Source organism: Perca flavescens, chromosome 17 (assembly GCF_004354835.1).
Source record: "Perca flavescens isolate YP-PL-M2 chromosome 17, PFLA_1.0, whole genome shotgun sequence".
NCBI lineage: Eukaryota > Metazoa > Chordata > Actinopteri > Perciformes > Percidae > Perca > Perca flavescens.
In genome coordinates this window covers 29,233,539-29,252,180 of record NC_041347.1, presented here as the reverse complement: position 1 = coordinate 29,252,180, position 18,642 = coordinate 29,233,539, and the positions used below count along the sequence as shown (strand labels likewise).

Genomic DNA, 18,642 nt, shown 5'->3' with positions numbered 1-18,642 from the left:
ATAACAGCTGAACACACTCGTGGCATTCTTTCTACAATGGAAATCAAATATTCTTCAGAAAGTTCTTCCCAACTCTGTTGCAGAAGTTCCCATAAATGTGTGGCACCTGTAGGTTGCTTTGCTTTCACTTTTCTGTCCAGTTCATCCCAAACCAGCTCAATGGGGTTTAAGTCTGGTGACTGTGCGGGCCACTCCATGTTTTTAAGCTTACCATCTTGTTCTTTTTTGCTAAGGTAGTTCTGTCATAGCTTGGACTTATGTTTTGGGTCATTATCTTGCTGTAGGATGAACCCCTGACCAACTAGGCGCATACCAGAGGGTACTGCATGGCACTTCAAAATGCTGTGGTAGCCGTTTTGGGTCAGGGTGCCTTTCACTCTCTACAAATCACCGACCCTGGATCCAGCAAAACAGCCCCAGACCATCACGCTTCCTCCTCCATGTTTGACAGTTGATGTCACACACTGAGGAACCATCCTTTCGCCTACCCGACGGCGTACAAAAATCCTGCGTGATGAACCGAAGATTTCAAATTTTGATTCATCAGTCCATAACAATTGATGGCAAAGAGCACTCTACTCACTGACACCTTGACTTTCTTCACCATTTCTCTGTAGGAAAGACCAACATTCTTAAGTGTTATGATGGTCTGTCTCTCTTCCATTGTTAATTGCCTTTTTCCCGCCATTTTTATGGCAGCACACTACTTTCTGCAGTACAATACTGTTCAAATAATGCTCCCGAGGGTACGGTACCACAGTGTGTTCCAACAATACTTTTATCCAAACAGAGGGTTTGTAAGTAATCCAGACCAGAACACCTGTGGGAATTGGTAGCACCAACTTTCAAAGCTTGATCAACCTCCATTGCTGCAGAACAGCTTTACGTTGTTAACTCATTTCTTGTTCCCTGAAAAAGGCCTTTTTGTAAAATACTGAAATGTACATTATTTTTCAGTTTTGGGTAACCTAGAGTTTTTTTTTTAACCTCAGGCAGTTCACCACTTACCTTTGTACCATTTCAAGCTATTCATTGGACTTGAACTGCTAAGATTTCAATAAAAAACCAAAAGAATTGGGGTGTTCTAAAACTTTTGACCAGTAGTGTACGTGAGACATTTTGGAGAAGGATGACGATACAAGACATCTCAGGGTAAAAACTTAGGTTACATTGGGCTGCAGTGAAATAAGTGAAATTGGTAAAAGTGATCTTTTATTTTTCCTTCTATAATAATTTGAGCTTGCAAAGAAATAACAAAAGCAGGCCTGTAGCTGCAGTTGAGACCACTAAGGCCTTAGCAATATCTTTGGGAATTTGCAGGGCTGCAGTTTACCTTCATATTACTTAATATTACATGGATAATATTTAAGTCAATAAATAAAAATTTATAATAATAAATTAAATTTGAAGTTTTAAAGCATCTAGACCATCATGTAGGGAAATCAATTTGATCATCAGTTGAATCAATAAAATGGAATTTTGTGATTCTTTTTTTTTTTTAAATACATTATATAGACTTTGATGGGTGGCTATTTTCTGCTATGGGACTTTGACTCATGATCTCAGTAGCCTATTTCTACGAGCACAGGCTGAATTAGAAATACAACGGAAATCTTTGAGAACGAGTGCAGTGGAAAGTTAAAATATTCACCAAAATATCAAATTTAGAGTTAAAACCATGAAAGAAATCCCACGATTGAGAAGGGGAAGAGCTCAGATAAATCCTGGGTTTACTGTGTGTGCTTTGCACAGCTTTATCAGCCTCACTAAACCCTAAACCACACACACGTTGCTCATAAATAAAGCCATATTTGTGTCATATACCAGCTCTATAATTATTTCTTCAGGAATACTGTCATTTATAGTCAGCTGTGTGTGTCTGTTTGTGTGTGTGTGTCTCAGTATAGCTCTCCATAAATGTGTGTATAAATAGGAATAACTACTGTAGGTTCAAGCTAGATAAGGTGCAAATCAAAGGCAACCTATATTTATTTATTTAGCTTTATATCTGTATTGGACTTATGGATATTGAACAAATCTGATAATTTCTTGTGTACATCAGCTTTGGGGCTTTTCTCTTTTAATATAAAAATGTTAGAAATACAAAATCTATTTTCTTATTTCTTATAATAAGTTCTTCACATCATAGTAATAAAGAACACAAGCTAGCCAGAAAAAAAAAAAAAACTTTTATTTTCTTTGGGTACACAACATTCAAGCCTCATCCAGTTACTTAAGCAAAGATTTTCTTTCTCCAAGTAAAAAAATATAAAAAGTGTTTATACTATTGAAGGCAAAGTGATTAAATGGAGTTTTATCAAAAATGGCAGCGATGAGCCAGCACTTATGAATATTAGTGCATGATTATTGTTGCATATAACCCAGCAGACACATACACATACGCACACCATTCAAAATATCAGTGTTCCCTGGACTAATCTGAGTCATTTTGGTTTCATGTCCATCCACATTTGGTTTAACTGCTGAACTTTGTGTGTTACTTTACCAACACATTAAATGTTATAATACTTTTTTCCAGATTGTGTGATGCTTCTGTCATTTTTTCATTTGATGGACGTGTTTATTTTTTGGAAAAGAAATATATTTTGTATGGAAGTTTTGCAATTTAGTGCTAAAGTGGAAACACTGATTTACTCACACTCACACTAGGGCTGGGCAATACTGTATATCGATAATATATCTGTATCATGATATGTGACTAGATAATGTCTTAGATTTTGGATATCGTAATATTGTAATATGACATAAGTGTTGTCTTTTCCTAGTTTTACAGGCTACATTACAGTGAATCTACCAGACTGTTGTAACTGTTCTATTATTTGCCTTTAGTCATTATGTCCACATTACTGATGATTATTTATCACAAATCTCATTGTGTAAATATTTTGTGAAAGCACCAATTGTCAACCCTACAATATTGCCGCCATATCGATATCAAAGTATTTGGTCAGAAATATCGTGATATTTGATTTTCCCCATATCGCCCAGCCCTAACTCACACACACACACACACACACACACACGCACACGGAAACACACACATTTCACCACGGCTGAACTTCTTTATCAGACACAAACTTTCCGTGAGGGTCTGTGGCTCCAGGCGGCAGCAGGGCCAGGTAGACCGGAGTGATAGCGGCCTCCTCTGGTGACTTGGGGGCTTTATCGCCGGCCATGTCAGTGCGCACCCAGCCTGGACAGCAGGCGTTCAGCAAGATCTGTCCAAAATAATAACAGAAGCAACAAAAACAGCATCTTAGCAATGAGGCTTCCACTGAACACACAACCACAAAACCATCAAACTCATGTTTTAGTGGATACAATCCTTCATTTGTTTCTGGGGACACTGTCCAACCTCCCCGTGTAACAACCAGGGCAAATTGGTAAATTGCTGGAAGGACTTTAGGCGGTACCTTAAAAATACGCTTCAGCCTGCTGGGTAACCTCTTCCATTGGTGTTAACAATAGGCCTGGAAGTAACTCCCTTCATCCTGCCACTACTGGTGCCTTAACGTCCTGACTTTGCTGAGCTTGAATGGAACTCCAGGTTTTTTGTTGTCGTTTTTTTTTTTTTTTTTTTTTATTATCATTGTCATTGTTACTAGTAATAATACTGTCAACACTTATAATTATTATTACCATTTGTTTGGGTTTTGGGTGTTAAGTTATAACTGCAATTACTACTCTGTCTTTATTTCCTTTCCTGAGCAATGCAGGCTTACTCATTTTGGTTAAAATGACATTGGTCTTTTGTTATACCCTTGTGTTATAGCTTCTTTTATAAAAATGTCAATAAAGAAATTATCCCCCCCAAAAAAAATAAAAAAAAACAAGGCCAAATTGCTTTAAGGCATTAAATCACAAAGGATACACAAGGCAATATAAAAAAATGTTTTAAAAAGACATAGGATTTCAAATAATGAAAACAGAAGATTAAGGATGAAGATTTAAATGGAATAAAACCGATTAAACAGTGGAATAAAAAATACCTCGCAGCAATATAAATAGTGAAAATTAAATCTGTGGCAAACAGAGGAGCCTTGAATTAAAAGAGCTGAGAGCTGAGAGCTGGAGCTGACTTTCTGAGAGTTTGCTGGGAAGTTTGTTCCAGATATGTCATACTGTATGTGGCGAATAAAAAAGTGAATGCTGCTTCGCCATGTTTATTTTTTTGGGTAGCAGAAGGCAGCTCAAAGCAGATTATCACAACCCAGAGTTGTGATAAATGATCCTCCCAATGATTTCATTGTTATGGGAAACCTCCTTAAAAAGGTTTTGTAGGAAAAAGTGGCAAAAATAACAGCTGAGCAGAGAGCAACTGAGAAGAGCGTATACACTGTTACAGGGTATGAAATGCATTTCACATTATTAACATATTCCTCCGTCTTTGAACAAGCTACTGAGTTCAACAAAGTGGTAAAAGAAGAGATGGTTCTTGTTTGATTAAAAGATGTCATATTTGCGTGATTACCCCGTCGTTCGGTCTCTCCTTGGACAGACGACGAGCCAGGATCATGGACAGGGTCTACACACACACACACACACACACACACACACACACACACACACACACACACACACACACACACACACGTATAATTAATGTCTCTATGAAAGGAAATATGGCATTAGAGAATAGGGCTGCACGATATAAGGAAAATATCTAATTGCGATTAGTTTTGACTGATATTGCGATTCGATAGGATTCACGATATTGGACGGAATGTTAATTTTTGTATCATTATTCTCATTGAAAAATATTCACATTAAGAAAATGTTAAATGATTATAGTGTGATTTTTGCGAGGACCTGTACCAAACAAAGCCGTTTTTTTTTAATCACGTGTTTAAAAATGAATATCGATATCGCAATGTTCATAATCAATATCCCAATATCACATTTTGTCAATATCGTGCAACCCGACTTTGGTCCCTGATTCCGACTGATGATGGTATAGATCTCACAAAGTTTTTTGTTTATTTTTTAATAACTTTAAGATCTGCAAACTCGCGCACTTGATCTCCACAGATGGGATGACTATAAAGTGGGAGACAGACTGATGGGTCATACCGTAAGTCCAGTCTTGGACGTTCCATATGCCGTGTCAGGCCAGCCGCCCTTCTGGAGCTCGCCCTTCTTGGCCAGGTCAACAAACTGCTGCATCAGCCCCACCAGCTCCTCCTCTGTGATGTCCTCGCTGCGGAAACGCTGCTGGAGAGTCGCGCTGCACTTGTTCAAAGTGAGGGAGCTGACGAAGCTGGAGACGTTCACCACACGACCTAAAATACACACACACACACACACACACACACACACACACACACACACACACACACACACACACGCAGTATTAATGTTGTCTATATTGCTCTTACTCTTGACAAACATATTATACATTGTTTATCCTTCTGTCACTCATCAACCTTCCCACACACCTTTTGTGTGTCTCACAGCATGTGAAACTCATTTGTCACCTAAATTTGCCTTTTTTGTTTCATTTTTTTCTGAATCAAAGTCACTCAAACTTTTGAAACAATCTGGAATGCTGATAACAACCTCTTATTTTTATTTTTTTATTGCACTCTGAAGTAGGCTGTGCACGGAGCTGTTCATTAAGAAGGACAGTTAACTTGGTCCAGTTGTGTGTCCTTACCTCCAGCTTTAATGAGCGGCATGAAGTGAGTCAACATGTCCATGGTGGCGAAGAAGTTGGTCTTGAGGGTCACCTCTGCCTGGACTGCAAATGGAGTCGGGTCTCCCTCTGGAGAGAGCAAGAGAGACAGATGATGTCACTGTGTCCTCATCGACAGTCTCCTTCAATTCACAGTCGCAGCTCCAAAACGTCCGCAATAAAGTCAATTTATGCTACTTCTTGTCCATCAATTTTGGATAAAAAATGGCAGGAATAAAAGCACGCTGGTAGTTCAAATACGTATGTTCAAAAACATAACTATGGCATATATAAATAAATGCACCTAATGGGTGCACCATTGATGCTTTGCATTTAGAGTACCTACTGAAACGCATCAAGTCAAGTGCTCCTTTTTCAGTGTTTCACCAAACGCATGCATGTGTTTGTCACCGCTCAGGCAACTAATGAAAGTTATTAAGTAGAGCTGAATCCTTTTTATTTGGTTTAATGCTTTAGTGGCATTATGAATATTGGGCCTCATTCACCAATATCTTCCTAAGTGTTCTCTTAAATATGTTCTTAAGAAGGTTTCTAAGTCTACGCCGGATTCATGACGTGTTCTTAAACAGCAGATTTGTTCGCATCTGTGTTCTTAGGATTGATGAATCCCACGTCTTCGTAACTGAAAGCGCGTGCCAGTTGTTCCTAATTAGCATAAGAAAACGCCCCGCAAATTCCCATATAAGGACATGACACTTCCTGTGCACTTCCTGGGAGACAGGTTTTCGGAGATTGTCGGAGCCGCGGTCGAGGAAGTACTGAATCTCAGTACTTAAATAAAAGTACAAATAACCAGAGACATATTTACTTTAGTAAAAGTAGAAGATATCCACTACCACAAACAAAGCCTGGCTTTTAAAAAAAGTTCCTATCCTAACCAGCATAAAACGGAAATGTGTTGTTAGAATCAGAATGCGGTTGGTTTTATTCATGGATGTATTTTATTTTCTATAACCATGCAAGTAAGCAAATAAAGTGTGTGAAGCAGTGGACATGGGGAGATGTGAAGAGGTCCAGCCAAATAAATAAGATATGAACGCGTCTTACGCAGCCTGGCGGAGAGTAAACAACGCTGTGGTGAGAAATAGATGGCAACTTTAAAAACGGGAATAATAAAAACAAACCTTTTCATTTTCACTTTTACCGGAGGATGTATTACCGAGGGTCAGCGGGGCTGCGCCCGGGTTCTACAGCACCAGAGCCGGCTTGGATCAGCGGTGCCCCATATATACAGTATCTACGGCAACCCATATATACAGTATCTACGGCAACCCATATATACAGTATCTACGGCAACCGAACTTCACTGGTGAGACAAACGTGTGCCGGTCAGGAAGACGTTTTGGCAGGGGGGACACTGATCAGAAAATGTAACTTAACATTGTAGAAATGTAGTGGAGTAGAAAGTATAGATAATTGCTGCAAAATGTAACAAAGTTAAAGTCAAAAGTAGGCTATGCACTATTGAGTCTACTTAAGTAAAGTACAGATACGTGAAAAATGTACTTAAGTACAGTTACGAAGAATTTGTACTTTGTTACATTTTACCACTGCATTTTGGCCCTATAAATAGCGATCAATCACCAAATAACGCAGGATTTAATCAGTTTAATTGCACTGTTAGTGTTTTTTTTGCATAATATGATTTTGTTTTCAACAAATGATCAGAAATACATTACAGTACAATATTATCATTTTAAACGACTGTAGAATTAAATAAAATGCAGTAAGCAATCATTCGGAGCAAATTGTCATCACTCAAATGTGCGTAAGAGTGCTTTTCAGTGTTCGTAGAATTTGTTCTTAGCTAAGAACAAATCCAAGTTAAGAAAACATTAGTGAATGCCAGAATCTTCGTAAGAAGTTCGTAAGAAGGGTTTAAGAACACATTTCTAAGAACGGTTGGTGAATGAGGCCCATTGTTATTACTAAGCATATACTTATTTTTATTCCAATTATTTTATTTAAAGAATAAAACATTTAATGTTAAAAGGGACAATTTGATTTAAAAATGTGTACATTGGAGGCAATATTTAAAGAATACAATGTGGAAGCACAGGCACTTTTTTATGAGATTCCTTACTACAAAATATTTATATTATTCTCTAAAATGTAATACTAATTTTATGAATTCTAAAAAAAAAAAAAAAAAAAACAAATAGAAGCAAATAATCTAAACTTTGAGCAAAAATGATTGTGATTGTCATTTTAGCCATAATTGTTCAACCCTATTAGTAATACTCCTACTAATATTAAAAGTAATTATGGGTCCAATTACACTACAGTATGATTTGAATGCCAATACTGATATATAATAAGACTGAAGACTGATGCTACTGGTGCTAATTTCATACCAGTATTCAGTTTGTTGGATTCATAGTTAGAGTAGTTATATTAACATATTAGAACATTATTGTGTGCATGGCTCCAGTGTACTATAATGTAATATTGTAATTCTACCTTTGAATGCTATCCCTGCATTATTGACGAGGACGTCCACTCCTCCATACTTGTCTTTAAAGTAAGCAGCGGCGGCGATGATGCTGTTTATGTCGTTGATGTCCAGCTGGTGAAACATGGCCGTCAGTCCGTCTGAGGCCAGAGACGTCACCGCTTCCTGACCACGGCCGCTGCAGAAAGAGCAGGTTGAATGACACCTTGAACCAATGAGCTCACAGTGCTTAGTGTGGGAAGTTCTACTGATGTCCAACTGAAGCTTCGTGAAGCGTTTTCTTGATTTTCTGAGCCCGATAGAGGGTGCTCTCTGTTCAACAAACTTTAACTTTTATTTATTTATACATACAGTACAGGACCTTACACGCAAGCATGCAGCCCAAAGTGCTACACGGAATAAAATTACAAAAATTTCAAAATTAAAACTTTTAAAGTTATTATTTATTAACACATAACATTACTCCAAATTAGGCCTGCACAATTTGGAGAAAAATAAGAATCACAATTTTTTAACTTAGAATTGATATCACGATTCTCTGCCACGATTTTTTTTCTCAGGAAGTGTAATGTTGATTGCACATATGAACCATGACAAAACAAAACAAAGTGGCAGTACCAAACATAGATTTTTTTTTTGGCACCTAGAGCACATTGCGCATCACCACAAGCCCGTAAACATAGAGGCTTCAATGAATAAAGAAAATAAAGTACATACTGGCCATTTAGGTACAGTAGGCTACCAAAAATAGTTACATATAACACATTGAACTAAATATGGCCCTCATACAGGCTCTATCTGAACTCCTTGAACATGTCTTTACATAATTAAACATGTTAATATCAATGTGAAATGCTTTCAATAAATTAATAAAAAAATTAAAAATCAAAGTCATTTAAAAATTTAATTGCGAACAGGGCTGAATCGAGATCGTGATTTTATAACAATTTCTCGTTCAGTCCTACTCCAAATTAAAAAGTGTGAAAGCACACTGCATTCCCATTCTGTGAGCCTTTTTTATTTAAACCAAGAGCGCCATCTAGCTGGGTCAACCACCTCAAGTAATGGTTCATAAAGCTTCTGGGGTGGAGGGTTGCTGGTTCTAGTCCCCATACAGACCAAAGTATGGTGGTGGACTGGTAGCTGGAGAGGTGCCAGGTCACCTCCTGGGCACTGCCAAGGTGCTCTTGAGCAAGACACCGAACCCCCAACTGCTTGGGGTGCCTTTCCATGGGCAGCCCCTCTCACTCTGACATCTCTCCATTAGTGCATGTAGAGGTACTGAGCATGTGTGTGTAATTCAGGCCTGTGTGTAACGTATATAACAACAGAGTGATTGTAATTTCCTTTGCGGGACTAATAAAGTATTAATTGTTATTATTATTATTTGGACACCAATAAGACATTTCTCCATTTCCATAAAACAATAAATCCCCACAACACTATGTTTAATCAGGAAAAGTCAAGAAAGAAACGCTAAAACAAAGAGAAGTCGTTGAGGTCCAGGTGTGAGCAGCTGTGTGCTACCTACATATCTCTGGCGGTCAGGTAAACGTCTCCTCGGAACTCTTTGCAGAGTGCTCGGACGATGGCCAGCCCGATGCCCTTGTTGCTGCCCGTTACAATGGCCACCTTGGTAGACATGTCTGTACACAGAGAGACATCAGGGTGTCAGCTTGCTTATTAAATACAGTATCATTAATCATTAACAGTAGGAAAACAAACTATCAGACACACACACACACACACACACCGGAGGGGAAAACAAACAATTCATTGCTCTCTGTTGACTTTGCCCCCTTGTCAATTCTGCTAGCAGACAACAGAAAAATGCCTAAAAAGCTGCAGTGTAGTTGGATGCTCTACCAACAGGGTAAAGAACCCATAACTAAGTTTATACGTTACATCGACATCACACGTGTCTGTTTGAGGCGGCCTATATTTCTGTAAGTTATAAGCTAATGCATTTTAAGAGTAGGCAAACGTGCCATAGTGTAATGTGGATAAATCAGAAAGCCATGCAAAATTATGTTTGCAAGTGCCTTAACATTAGCTAACTAACTTAACGTGTCCTCTCTGGTAGACATATGTTGCTAAAATAATCATTTGACATTAGGGCTGTGCTCGATTGAAGAAATTCTTAGTCGACTAACACTCATTCAATTGTATCGACTAATCGATCAGTTGATTTGATTGACAGATGTGTAAATCTTGAGTTTCTCCGCAAAGAGTCGTGCAAAAGCACCACTTTAATTCTTGTGTTTACCATAGATGTGCTTGTACGTTTCATGGAAACATGACTAATCGACTAAAGAAATCTAAGTTGACTTAGACCAATTAGTCGACCGATTAGTCGACTAATCGACTAAGAGGGAGCAGCCCTATTTGACATGCAATGTAAGATTTTGCTACAAGCATTTTGTTAGCGTTTCTGCCCTTGGATGCAAATTGTGACCCTGATTGTTTCCCCCTGGTATGACTCTAGTCTCTCTCTAGAGAGAGAGAGAGAGAAAGAGAGAGAGAGAGAGAGAGAACTGTTAATGGTTGTTTAACATTGTCTATAATCTATTACTGGAATTAAGAAAAAATTGGTTGCTAAAATAATCATTTGACTGAACAAAAAATATGATTTGCTGAGAGAGAGAGAGAGAGAGAGAGAGAGAGAGAACTGTGAGAACGGTTCTTAAAATTGTCTACTTTAAAGTAAACAGCTCTTAATTTTACAACAGATATAGGCATGTTGTACAATTTTTTTTTATAGTATTTTACATATTATTGTATTTTTTTCAATCTATATTAATGTTTCCTGACTTTTGCAGTACTTTTTTTCTCTCTGCTATGTTATGCACCAAACAGTTAGGGAAATGCTTTGTGTGTGAAAACCTACTTGGCAATGAACCTGATTTTGTCTCTGTATGATAATGCAATATAATGAAAAAAAAAGAAGCTTTAAATTGTCAAATGAGAGGGTCAAACAAAAAACAAACAATATATCCGGTTTCCGCTTAGAAATGTAAACAAAAATCCCAAAAGTGCGCAGTCATGCCATCAGAGGGTGACAGTTAAGAGCTAAAGCCCTGATTCAAATGCTAACTGGTTTTTCATAATTCATGGATTATGACCAACTAGCAGCAACTAGGGTGTGGAACTAACCTTACAACAATACATGTGTTAGGAAATATCAAGAGTTAAACTGCCTTACATTAAATATATATATTTCAGCTTTTAAGAGAGGACCTTTCGCCTAATTTCAGTCCATTGTTTTTGGGTTACATAACGCTGAATTGCTATAATAAGCAGTAGTAGAATACAGATACTAAAATACAAACTGTTCTGTTAGCATGTTGCCAGTGCTCGAAGTGGGCCAGTAGGCCCTACTCACCGGTACGCAGTACCGGTGTTCTGACGATCTATGCTGCCTTGTCGAAAAATGCTACCGTAGCGTAAAACGATAGTAGAGTCTATCGAGTCGCGCTGCCCTATCGAAATGTGCTTCCTTATGTGATATATTTGCCTGCATATTTCCAAATGTGCAGGCAGGCTGAATCCCATAGAGGTATAACTCTAACAGTATTGACATCTTATGTTTATTTGAGAATATTTTGATACTCCATTATATCTTTATTGAATATTTCAGTGGTAGCATATTCTGATAGACAAATATACCCTATCAAATAATGCTCCCCCAACAGAATCATTATATATTGCACCACTACTCACTCCATGTGCACTGTCAGGAGATAAAGAGCATATTTTGATATTCTATTAAATTATATTTATTGAATATTTCAGTGGTAGCGTATTCTGATAGACAAATATACCCTATCAAAAGGTACAATGAATAAATTATTTATTAGATATTACTCTATTAACCACAGTATCGGCCGTATGTCCGACCGCAAGGTTGCATAGATTTATGGGCTGGGAATCAGACCATGCTTGTGGGTCGTGCGCATGCGCAGAACCGCTAAGTAGCACATCTCGATAGGTAGCATAAATCGACAGAACACCGGCACTTCTACATTTTTTAAGCATACCTGCACTTTTTCTTGCGTACCGCTACTTCTCGCATGTAGCCGGTACTAGAGTGATAGATATATCTAAGGCTCTGACCGGTACCCTACCACTGACAGAGAGAAAGCGTCAGTGTGAGAGAGAGTGAACCTAACGTTAAATAAACTACACTACCCAGGGGGCACTACGTGATTTACCCCAGATCTTGACGAATCACGTAAAGGCAAGCAGTCGGCAAACCCTATCAGAAGTTCGCTTAGCCCCGGACGCTTGTTCGGAGAAGCTGTCGGATGCCTGCAGCCTGACCGTAACCAGATGTTTCACTGCTGAAAACCTAGAAACTAAAACGAAGTGTGTCGAGTTTGTAAGTCGTTATTATTAGCCTGGCTTCAGAAAGGTACTAAAACAACGTGTGTGCCAGAGCCAGCGTTAATGAGGAGTCTGCAGCTACTAACCTGCTACTAACCCTAAAGTTACCTTTTAGTCGATGACACCGACGTCAACAATAACGTGAGTAACGGAACAAATGAATGGCCTGACTGTGGGTCAAGGGACCAAATGATGTATGTTTGGTCCACGAACAGCTGGCTCATAACAAACAGGGCTGGAAAACATGTAGCAGCAGGCCAGACAGAGAGTGGACTAAAGCTGTCAAGAGAATGACTGACACACACCCACACACATAACTTATTTAAATAAATACATACATTTATGTTGTTAATAAATAACAATAAATTGTTGTTGTACCAGCAATATCTCCCAAGTTTTGGTTTTCACTGTAGAAATCTCAAATGTCATAATGATTTGCCAATACAAGAGAGTACCCGGCACCTTTTTTTCCACTTCAAGCACTGCCGGTTGCTAACTAGGTAGCTAGGGAAAAGAAGAGCTCTTACTTTAAGCTGCTCTTGTAGTGTTGAGTTGAGTGAACCTTCGGCGGTGAAGCTGCAGAGAAGAGTGGGAGTGTTGTGCAGAAAACTGGGACACAAAAAAAGGAGGAAAGCTGAAGGTTTGTCGCGCAGTGTCAGTGCGCATACCCGGAAAAACAAGCTAACCACGTGGGTTTGACCAGCCGCCGTGCAGGATCAAGATGAATGCAGATGAGAACAATATCTAGGTATTGTAGGCCAATTTGGTGTTTAACTCGGCATGATAGTATAAACCCATAGTTAAACTTCTTTGATACATACATTTTGGTTTTGTGTGCGGTGTATGATGGGTATGTGTGTAGTGTTAACTGTAGGGGAGACAGGGTTTGGTATATCACCAGCTACAACCCCAGAAAGCCCCCACATGTTTTAGAGAAGTGTAGCGTACTGTGTGGTTAGTTTGCCAACTGGAGATCACATTCAGCATCAGTGAGGGTATAGGGCTGCTCGATTATGGAAAACAAATCATAATCACGATCATTTTGGCCAGTATTGAAATCACGATTATTCAAGACGATTACTTGAAAGATGTTGCAATTATTGAACTTAAAAAAACAGTGAAACAAATCAACAGTGAAAACACCTTGAACCGTGAAATTTCCCCATTATACTTTTTCCGTTTGAACTTTTTCTTTTAACCAGAACACAAGACAAAATAAGAGTTTACTTGTAAAACGTAATATGAAAAATAATCAATTTTTTCTTCTTTTGATTAATATGTCCTTGTGATCATTAGGAGCCAAACTCTGTTACTTTTTCAATATCATTTATTTATAGTGTCAAGTCACAACAGCAGTCATCTCAGGACACTTTACAGATAGAGTAGGTCTAGACCACATTCTATAATTTACAAAGAGCCAACAATTTCCCACGAGCAAGCATTTGGTGCGGCAGTGGCGAGGAAAAGATCCAGGCTCTATAGGGTCTATAATCTATTATTACTGGAATTAAGAAAGAAGTGGTTGCTAAAATAATCATTTGAAATGCTGAAATCTAATGTTTTTGCTAGCTACAAGCATTTTGGTTGCATATTTTGGCCCCGATTGTTTCCCCCTGGGTATGACACGTTGCGCTCAGTTTCTATCAGCCATGTATGAGGAGACTGAACAAAAAATACGATATGCTGAGTCATGGTGACAATTTCAGAGAGAGAGAGCTGTGAGAACGGTTCTTAAAATTGTCTATAATCTAGAACTAAAAAAGAATGATTAGGAAACTAGCTGATCATAAAAACAGACCCTTTTTATTCTGATATAAGACATTAAAACTGGGAATTTAGACTGTGAAAGTTTGCACATTCCTGCACAAAACTCAACGGCTCTTAACGTTAAAACAGATATAGGCATGTTGTACACATTTTGTAATAGTATTTTACATATTGTTTTTGTATTTTTTCAATCTATATTAATGTTTCCTGACTTTTGCAGAATTTTTTTTCTCTCTGCTATGTTATGCACCAAACAGTTAGGGAAATACTTTGTGTGTGAAAACCTACTTGGCAATGAACTTGATTTTATCTATGTATGATAATGCAATATAATGTAAAGAAGAAAAAAAGAAGAAGCTTTAAATCATCAAATGAGAGGGTCAAACAGCAACAATATATCCGGTTTCTGCTTAGAAATGTAAACAAAAATCCCAAAAGTGTGCAGTCATGCCATCAGAGGGTGACAGTTAAGAGCTAAAGCCCTGATTCAAATGCTAACTGGTTTTTCAAGTATTCATGGCTTATGACCAACTAGCAGCAACTAGGGTGTGGAACTAACCTTAAAACTCACAATACATGTGTTAGGGAATATCAAGAATTAAACTGCCTTACATTAAATACCTATACATTTCAGCTTTTAAGAGAGGACCTTTCGCCTAATTTCAGTCCATTGTTTTTGCGTTACATAACGCTGAATGGCTATAATAAGCAGTAGTAGAGTAGTAGAGAGAGATAGACTCTGACTTTTGGCCATGTTAATGTGTGCTTATTGTGTGAATGTGTGTGTTTGTCCACCATGAGGAGCTTCAGGTCCAGGTGGGATCATGAGGGATCGCGGCCATCGGGCTGGACGAGCTAAGAGGAAGAGGAGGCAGAAACAAGAGAGTGTCGTCCAGTCGGGTACCAACCAATTTCCTCCTGTAGTGTAGTTGCCTTCTAAAAATGTTTCACCGCTGTAAGCTGTTCTCAGCACAGCCAGTTGTAGGTCTCTCCCCTCCCCAGTCTAATTACTTCTGTTTCCTCAGTCTCTCTGGGTCACCAGCCGCAGTACGTGAGGCTGATAAAGTTTCTCCACCGACGGGGTTTCACCTCAACGCTGCTGCAGCCAGCCCTCTTCACTGGTACGTCTCTTCCTACTCAACCTCAGGGCTCCCATGTTTGTTCACACGTATGTAAAGAGCTGGGCGTTATGAAGAAAAATCCAATATCACAATAGTTTTTAACCAAACACATCGATATCGACATTGCGGGCGATATTGTAGGGTTGACTAGTGGTGCTTTCACAAAATATTGACACAATGAGAGTTTTGATAAATAATCATCAATAATGTGGATGCAATGACTACCTAGACATATCTAGCCCCAATGAAGTTGGGATGTTGTGTAAAACGTAAATAAAAACAGAATACAATGATTTGCAAATCCTTTTCTACCTATAGTCAATTGAATACACTACAAAGACAAGAAATGTTAGATAGATAGATAGATAGATACTTAGGGGAAGGGGGAAATTCAAGGTCCCAGTAGCTTAAAGACATCACACACAACATACAAATACATCATAAACAGGATGATAAAATAACAAATCCACGTAAATAATATGGACAATAAAAGAAAAGATACAAAATAAAAAAATCCACATGAACGTACTAAGGGCTGTATAAGCATGAGAAGCTTACAGTGACAGGGCAGGGACTGACCCTGTGATTCAGTCTGCATGGTAAGGTGCTCTATGAGAGGGGGTGTCATGGTGGTAGTGCAAATAAGTCCAATAGTGCAAGGATGAAGTCTAGAGACCAGCATTAAATATGGACAATATAAGAGAATGATGTAGACCTAGTAATATAAAAAAACTGTATAGCAGTGCAAGGATAAAGTAAAGAAATAAAATACATAAATGAATGTTCAAACTGATAAACTAATGTTTTTTTTGTTGTTGCAAATATTCACATTTTTCACATTCACTCATTTTGAATTGGCAACACGTTCCAAAAAAGCTGGGACATGGGCAACAAAAGACTGGGAAAGTTGAGGAATGCTCTTAAAACACCTGTTTGGAACATTCCACAGGCGAACAGGTTAATTGGTCATGATTGGGTATAAAAGGATGGGGCGAGGTTCGCCACTTTGTGAACGACTGTGTGTCGGATATCAATCAAGAATGGGAACGAGTTCCGCCTACAAAGCCTCAACGATAGACCTTTTTCACGGCAGACATGTTGACATGTCACGGCGTCTTGAGCGTACGTTCTGCGCGTGCGTGAGACGTAGTACAAAAAATTTAAACTGGAAATGACGAACGCGTCACATAGGTCTGGCTTCTCCAGCCGATAGTAATGGCGGCTTGTTCAAAATACGATCTCTTATTTTACTAAAATAGTTCACCGAAACGTGTTTCTAAAAACATTTTAAGTGAGAAATAGGCCGTGCAGTTGCTGAATCTGTCTTCATTTCAGATCGACAAAGGTCAGTTTAAATGATTTTCGTCCGATTTTTGAGAGGCGTTCGTCACTCATCCCGCTCGTCATTTCAGCAATAACGGCAAGTCAGGTCGGCCCAAATGAAGGCCGACGGACGACGGCACGGAACACACCGAACAGACTCGAGTCACCGACCTCGCCAGACTGTCCGACGGCCAAATGTCTCGTTGGTGTGTCAGGGGCTTAACAGTGACAACAATTGGTTATCGCGTTCCATGATTGGCAGATACAGCAGCCAATCTGCTTCCCCAGGTTCTGCTCCTGGAGAGCAGCCATTGGCTGCGATACGGAAAAGATTAGATAAACCTCTCGCTGCATTCAACCTGTGTGAAGTAATCTGATTGATGGATTGAAGTACAGACTTTAACGTTTGTGTGTTTGTTGCTTCTGGTCATCCAGACACAGGCAGAGGACTGCAAGCTCTCAAGAGCATAAAGGTAAAAGAAAAAAAAACATAAACACAGTAATAATTTAAGTATCCAGATTCTAAAGCTATTAATGACTTCGATGACATAGAAAACCAAGCTGACACCCAGCTGGTCTTTTGTTTGATTGGTTAATCGTTCCTTCTTCTTTTTTTTGATCTAAAAATGTTTTTCTCGTGGTTTCTGAGTGTTCTAATCTTTCTCTTTGTCTGTTACTGTTCTTCTGGCAGCCTGGCCAGCTGGTCATTTCTCTGCCAGAGTCCTGTCTCCTCACAACCTCAACTGTTCTGGACAGCTACCTGGGACAGTATATCAAGAGGTATACACACACACATTTATATACAAGTAAAACAAGTAAAATATTAGAATATGGCCAGATACAGCGCTGGACAGAATAACAGTAACTGTAAAATCAAGTGCAATGCAATAACTACTCCCTCTTTAAAGCTTTCAGTGTGTCGTAGGTGTGTTGATTCAACTCTGGTAGTTTTAAAGGTGCAGTTTTGTGTTTTTGTCGTATTGAATTGCATTGTAGCAAAAGAGTAAGGTGGGGCAGAATGAGTAAAAGTGTAAGGAACTTGTAGTCAAGTAAATAACATTGCAAATACGCATACGGACTGGATGTCTGAGCCCGGCCCGCGTCCGACAGAGCAGTAACCGAACCCGGCCCGAGCCCAACAGGCATTCGGATATTAATGTCCGAGTCCGACACAGTTAAAATCTCATTTTTGTACTCATACTAATGACACATGTACGTTTTGTTTGTGTGGAAAGCCCGCTTTTCTTAAGCAACTGTAGGAAGGCATTCAGAAATGTCAACAGATGAGCACACACGGGGCAACAAGCACACGTTAACACAGGCGCACACCCAAATAATACGCTTTTTTTAATTTAAAATGTTCAATGCCTTATCGCGCTGATATGACAGAGCCCGACCCGAACCCGAACATAATTTCTAAATATCTGTCTGAACCCGGCCCGGCTCGGTTCGGGTATCCATCCTCTAATACGGAGAAGAAGAGGGTAGGCCAAGGGTCTAGAGGACCGGCTGCGTTTGGCCCAAACTGTCATTATTCTTGTCTCCCCAGCTGGAAGCCCCGCCTCTCTCCCCTGGTGGCGCTCTGTGTCTTCCTGGTGTGTGAGCGGCACCGTGGAGAGGCCTCTGATTGGTTCCCCTACATCGACGTGCTGCCCACCACTTACACCTGCCCCGCCTATTTCACCGATGATGTCATGGCCGTTCTGCCGACCAGTGTGCGGAGACGGGCTTTAGAGCAGAGGGAGGCGGTGCGAGAACTCCACTCCTTTAATCGAGACTTTTTCAGGTGAGTCCTCCACTGAAGCCAGTTAATTCAGGTTAGGTTGTGTGTTTAAGGTTATGCTCTGATTAGAATAAGCAGGGCAGAGTTTACTTGCACATTG

At 39.3% G+C, this 18,642-nt stretch overlaps 2 protein-coding genes across 8 annotated transcripts in view; one reads left to right on the top strand and one right to left on the bottom strand.

Annotated features, from left to right (window-relative positions):
* Positions 1-2,169: 2,169 nt before the first annotated feature.
* On the bottom strand, positions 2,170-13,227 carry LOC114571677 (carbonyl reductase [NADPH] 1). Its single transcript, XM_028602750.1, has 7 exons — positions 13,076-13,227; positions 9,697-9,811; positions 8,174-8,343; positions 5,675-5,782; positions 5,092-5,300; positions 4,493-4,546; positions 2,170-3,239 (listed from the first exon to the last, which is right to left on the bottom strand). The coding sequence occupies exons 2-7, from the start codon at positions 9,807-9,809 to the stop codon at positions 3,066-3,068; spliced, it is 828 nt and encodes a 275-aa protein (XP_028458551.1). The 5' UTR covers positions 9,810-9,811; positions 13,076-13,227; the 3' UTR covers positions 2,170-3,065.
* Positions 12,429-18,642, top strand: part of setd4 (SET domain containing 4) — an 11,880-nt gene continuing 5,666 nt past the window's right edge. The window contains exons 1-6 of one of the 7 annotated variants that reach the window (XM_028602747.1): positions 12,429-12,543; positions 15,120-15,215; positions 15,341-15,436; positions 17,195-17,232; positions 17,451-17,539; positions 18,309-18,545. In XM_028602747.1, the coding sequence (XP_028458548.1) occupies positions 15,140-15,215; positions 15,341-15,436; positions 17,195-17,232; positions 17,451-17,539; positions 18,309-18,545 (536 nt within the window). In that variant the 5' untranslated portion in view covers positions 12,429-12,543; positions 15,120-15,139. Of the gene's footprint in view, positions 12,690-12,719; positions 13,297-15,116; positions 15,216-15,340; positions 15,437-17,194; positions 17,233-17,450; positions 17,540-18,308; positions 18,546-18,642 lie in introns of those variants that run through there. The other 6 variants (XM_028602745.1, XM_028602742.1, XM_028602741.1 and 3 more) reach the window with 6 other exon arrangements.

What these genes read in the sequence shown, in the direction of transcription:
- LOC114571677 (XM_028602750.1), bottom strand. Translation starts at nt 9,809, where the DNA reads ATGTCTACCAAGGTGGCCATTGTAACGGGCAGCAACAAGGGCATCGGG. An exon ending in TGCAGGGATAGCATTCAAAG is followed by an intron (nt 5,783 to 8,173) that starts GTAGAATTACAA and finishes TGCTCTCTCCAG; the next exon opens with AGGGAGACCCGACTCCATTT. An exon ending in AGGAGAGACCGAACGACGGG is followed by an intron (nt 3,240 to 4,492) that starts GTAATCACGCAA and finishes TATTTTGGACAG; the next exon opens with ATCTTGCTGAACGCCTGCTG.